This window comes from Mastomys coucha, unplaced genomic scaffold (genome assembly GCF_008632895.1).
Source record: "Mastomys coucha isolate ucsf_1 unplaced genomic scaffold, UCSF_Mcou_1 pScaffold12, whole genome shotgun sequence".
In the NCBI taxonomy this organism is placed as follows: domain Eukaryota; kingdom Metazoa; phylum Chordata; class Mammalia; order Rodentia; family Muridae; genus Mastomys; species Mastomys coucha.
This window is the reverse complement of record NW_022196894.1, coordinates 78588845-78593667: the sequence shown is the minus strand read 5'-3', so window position 1 is coordinate 78593667 and position 4823 is coordinate 78588845. Positions and strand designations below refer to the sequence as shown.

The 4823-nt window shown below is 33.0% G+C and overlaps 1 protein-coding gene across 2 annotated transcripts in view; it reads right to left on the bottom strand.

Annotated features, from left to right (window-relative positions):
• The window catches only part of Ncam2 (neural cell adhesion molecule 2), a 409274-nt gene that overhangs the window by 173215 nt on the left and 231236 nt on the right, over window positions 1–4823 (bottom strand). For both annotated transcript variants that reach the window (XM_031364293.1, XM_031364292.1), the window contains exon 4: window positions 4475–4618. In XM_031364293.1, coding sequence (XP_031220153.1) covers window positions 4475–4618 — 144 coding nt within the window. The remainder of the gene's footprint in view (window positions 1–4474; window positions 4619–4823) is intronic.

The following is a 4823-nucleotide window of genomic DNA, read 5'->3' as shown; positions in this document are numbered from 1 at the left end:
ATATATATATATATATATATATATATATATATGTAACTTTTTTGCCTTAGAATTTTATCTTGCACAGTAAATATCTGAAACGTCTCATTCATTTATGGATCTATATATAGCACTGACTGTCAAATGCTATATATGACAAAAATGTCAACTTTTGAGTAGGTATGCTATTTAGGATATTTTGTTTACTAAAGTAGATGCAGTCTGTATTGACCTTGAGTATGCATTAAACAGAATTTTCACTATTACAGAGTACTAAGTCCCTACAACATTTATTGTCTAGATGTTACTTTTTGTCTGGTCAAGATCTGATTTCTTTCTACATTCTGGTATAACAGAGATGCATGGGAATTCAGCAGATATTTGTGAAAAATAAAATAAAATAAAATAGAAACTAGTTACCTGGAGTTCTGAAGTAAATACATGATATAAAATAGACGTGATATTACAAAAAGAAAAGAAATCTACTAGCATCCACTCTTACTCAAATGCAGGTTTTAGTTTGCCATAACTTTAAAAAAATGAGAGAAAGATATTTACATTATTAGAATAGCAGAAATAGTATTCCTTGGGCAGGAAGTTATTAAAACAAGCAAGTAGTGGTCAGTTGCTTTGTAATAGGTATTTGTTTGAGATGGAAATGAGCAAATTAAGATGTTGCCTCACAAAAAAGAACACAATTATGACTACAAAGACTAATTTTCATCCTGCAGTATATAAAAATTTCCATTGTGCTTATTTCTTCTTTTGTTTTAACCTAAGTGCCAAATCATTCATATAGGGGCTTCCCCAGGTTAAAAAAGAACCATGATTTTTTTTTTCAGCAAAGGAGAACCTAGGCTGGGGAAGAAGGGTCTGTAGAATATATACATTACATGTCACTGGACTTCCCAGATGACTCCGAACTGCTGAAGACCAATGAGGGTTCAAAGTCAATTTAAATATTTTCTATATTTTTTGTTGGACAATAGAACAACATATAATTATGTTTAAGATGTGACCAGTGGTAACGCTAGTTAATATGCCATTATGGATTCTGGAAATCTCACAGGGCCCCATTCCTAGATTAAAAGCTACAGACGAACACTACTAAGAGAGAATTTGTTTTCCCCTGAGATCAATCCCTTACTTACTTACCCAATAAGATGTTGTCAGCCCTGAAAACATATACATAAAAGAAATACGGAACAGACTTAGTAGGCTGAAGGTGAATATTTATTTACAAATATTTATGCAATATATAATGATAATAATTCAAAAGAGACTATGAATTTGTAATCAAGTTAGCAGGGCCTATAAAGGGTTGGAAGGAGGGAGGAAGGAAAATGATATAATATTTTAATCAAATTATTTTTGAAAGAAATAATTATGTTTAAGGACATTCAAGGAGAGGGGGGTTCTCCCAATCACATTGTGTTGATTGTATTGTGTTTTCCAACTTCAGTAACAACTGTCATTTCAGTAACATGTTCCAACATGTAACATCCTATCATGTAAAAACCTTCAATGACATTATTTCACACTTTCATCAATGCATGCTATGTTATATGTTTATCTCCACCACTGTTCATAGTAGAAACAGTCCCTGTGAAATTGACAAGTAAAACTCCAAAGCCTGTAGACATTGGCACTCTATAAAATAAAGCTCACTTCTGACACAAATATCATTTAAAAGGGATGCTTCAAGAAGTCACAGATAACTACGACTCAGTAAAAAAAAAGTCTGAAATATCATTTTTATCAGTTTAAAATGGTTTCAATTTTAATTATCAAAATTAAAAACTTAATTAGGTAACAGCCAATAAATAACCACTAAAACTGAGGAAATTCTACCTCATAGATGCTTCCTGCATTCTTGAGCTTTTTAGCAGATATGTCCCCTTTGGACAACAAGAAAAAAGCCTACTTACATTGTTGTCTTGTAATGTTATAATGGATATCTGATTCACAGCTCCCATCAGAAGCCAGAGAGGTAAACACTATGGCCTTCCTTACCTGAACTTGATTGTAAGTGCAGTAACCTGTGGCACATTAGCAAAGAAAACTCATATATATATATCCAATTTTGTTTCACTAAGGGAACATACTAGCTGCCTTACAAAAAATTTACTTTTAAATCCATGTAAATATGCAATTTTTAAAAATATTACATATTTAGAATCTGGTTCTAATGTTTCTAAGTTAGAAAAGTTTGAGCTGCACAATTTCATTAATTACTTTATTCTCATTGTAGTTCATCCAACTCAGTATTATGTTTCAATTTCAGCTCTAGTCATATCTGTTTTTTTAATTTTTCTAGACATAAGTTAAGAACATATAATTTTGATTAAACTTGTTCTCATCTTTTATTATTTATTTATTTATTTATTTATTTATTTTTAGTTTTTGGTTTTTTGGGACAGGATTTCTCTGTATAGCCCTCGCTGTCCTGGAACTCACTCTATAGACCAGGCTCGCCTCGAATTCAAAAATGGACCTATCTCTGTCTCTCAAGTGCTGGGATTAAAGGCATGTGCCACCCCCCCGACACTTGTTCTCATCTTAAAAGCATTAATAAGATACATATGATGAATGGCTAACATGTAACATACTTCATTCATTTTTGTATCCAACATTTAAGCATACCTGCCAGGTGTGTTTTTCATAAGCTACAGAAACTGCTTGAAATGGGTGCATTGATCCATTGTCTATTGACAGACTATTTCATTGAAGAGCACAGGAGCGGGAAAAGCACTTGAGCATTTCAAGACCAAGGGTGAAAATAGAACCTAAAGGGAATTTCAGATTTGCATATTGCAGTGTGGGCTTCTGGGAAACAGTGCCAGCTACACTGCAGTTGTGTCGGTTCTTCATTACCCCTGCACTTCTCACAACTTGGTCCTAAGGCTTCATCTGAAGTCACGTTTTAAAAGTATTAATCCTTTTAAATGTACTTGTGATGAAGATAAAAATACATGTATGCAAATGTCTACTGTGATTTGAATAATATGAAAGAGTGTAGACAATGTCAATAATTTTTTAAAGAAACTTCTGGTCCTTTCAGATCGAGAGGAGCAATGCTGAAAACACTTTATATTAACTCCTCAGATAATTTGTGTAAAGTCTGAAGGACTTATACATACTAATGCACATGTAATTAAATCTTATATTTTATGGAATTAAAATATTGAAATGAGAGTTCATCATTATCTGACAAATACTGTGTATTATTCTTGGAAAATTATCTTAAAATTTAAAAAATGACTAGGAAGCATAATTATAACTCACTATTTCTATATACTTAAAAAATAGGCAATCTTTCTACTTTTTATCCTTTATGCTGTGGAAATTCCATCTCTTCAAAACACGTAATAGAATCATATAACATGGAAAATACTTTAAAAGATTCAATTATTTTGTACCTGTATGTAATACAGACTCACTGAAAATATACCAAATTGAAAAATGTCCCTATACACAATAGTAGAGCTGCATAATGTAAGCAAATTATGCTTTTAATTTCAAACATTATATTGTAATTTTATACCTCAGTCTGAATCAAAATCATGATGCCATCTTAAACAAATAGTCTCTTCTGTTTATTATCCATATTCATCTTTCTATAATATTTAGATTATAGTGTTATATTTGAGAGAACATCTGTAGAATATAAGACAGATGTCATACAGATGTTTTAGTCTACTTGTATGTAATGTTTTCGTGCTATCATATTGGAATTTTAACTAGGAGATTCTGTATGTTCCAATGTCCACTACTGACTGCTCTTGCTTTGTTTTATTTAACAATGTAACAATTTCTGGTAGAACCTGAAGGCAAGCATACATTTCGCTATGGTAGTCCTTGCATTGTACTTTTGTCTTTCTATACTACATGACTTATAAACTCTGCTGCCAAGTTTGCCATACACAACACATAGCTTTAGAAAATGGCTGATTTTGCTTGCTTGTGTGTACACTTCTTTCTTTTTGTTTTGTCTTTTTTGTTTGTTTGTTTCAATTTTGTTTTGTTTATTTTTGCTTGTTTACATGTAGTCATGTTTTCCAGGTTGGCTTTGGAAATATTCTGAAGCTCTGGTGACCTTCAAGTCCTGATTATTTTGCTTTTATCCTCTAGGTGTTGAAATTACAGGCACATGTCCTCATGGAAAAGCCTCATGACTTTCTCTTGCTATCTCATTAAAAACAACAAAGGAACAGCATTTGATCAGAGTTTAACAAACCTGCACCTAAGTCTTAGGCTTTAGAATTGTTTGAATCTTGAAGTGAAATTCGTATCGTCTTCTGTTGTTTGCATGTTTGTTTCTTAGAATCAGATTGACGATGTGTTCCCAGACTTCTTTAAAAATCACAACCTTCCTGGGTCATCTTTCTGAGTGCTGGGCTCACTGGCCTGCAGTACTACAAATCATAATCTACATAGCTGTAAAACTAGAAGTATTTTTAGAACATATAACTTAGAGAGTTACCAAAATACTAACTGTCGGGGATGGTGGTGACTTCCTCATTGTGGTACAACCAGCTGACCGCAGGGGCCGGGGAACTGCTCACTCTGCAAACCACTTCCGCATCCTCCCCTTGCTTGAATTCTTGAGGGGACACCACTTCTCTGAAGGTGAGTTTTTCTGTATCAGGAAATAAAACCACTGGTAAAGGACTTGTTGCTTACTTAACTCAGCACACGGTCATCTATGATTATAAGTGTAGTGAGGACCTAGACATTTAAGAACTTTATAAAGAGTGATTTTGGGGTTTCTTAACACATGGCTAATATACACCAAGAACACCTCCCTCTTTTTGCCTGTATTTTCTTAAGCATTCTTTTTTTTT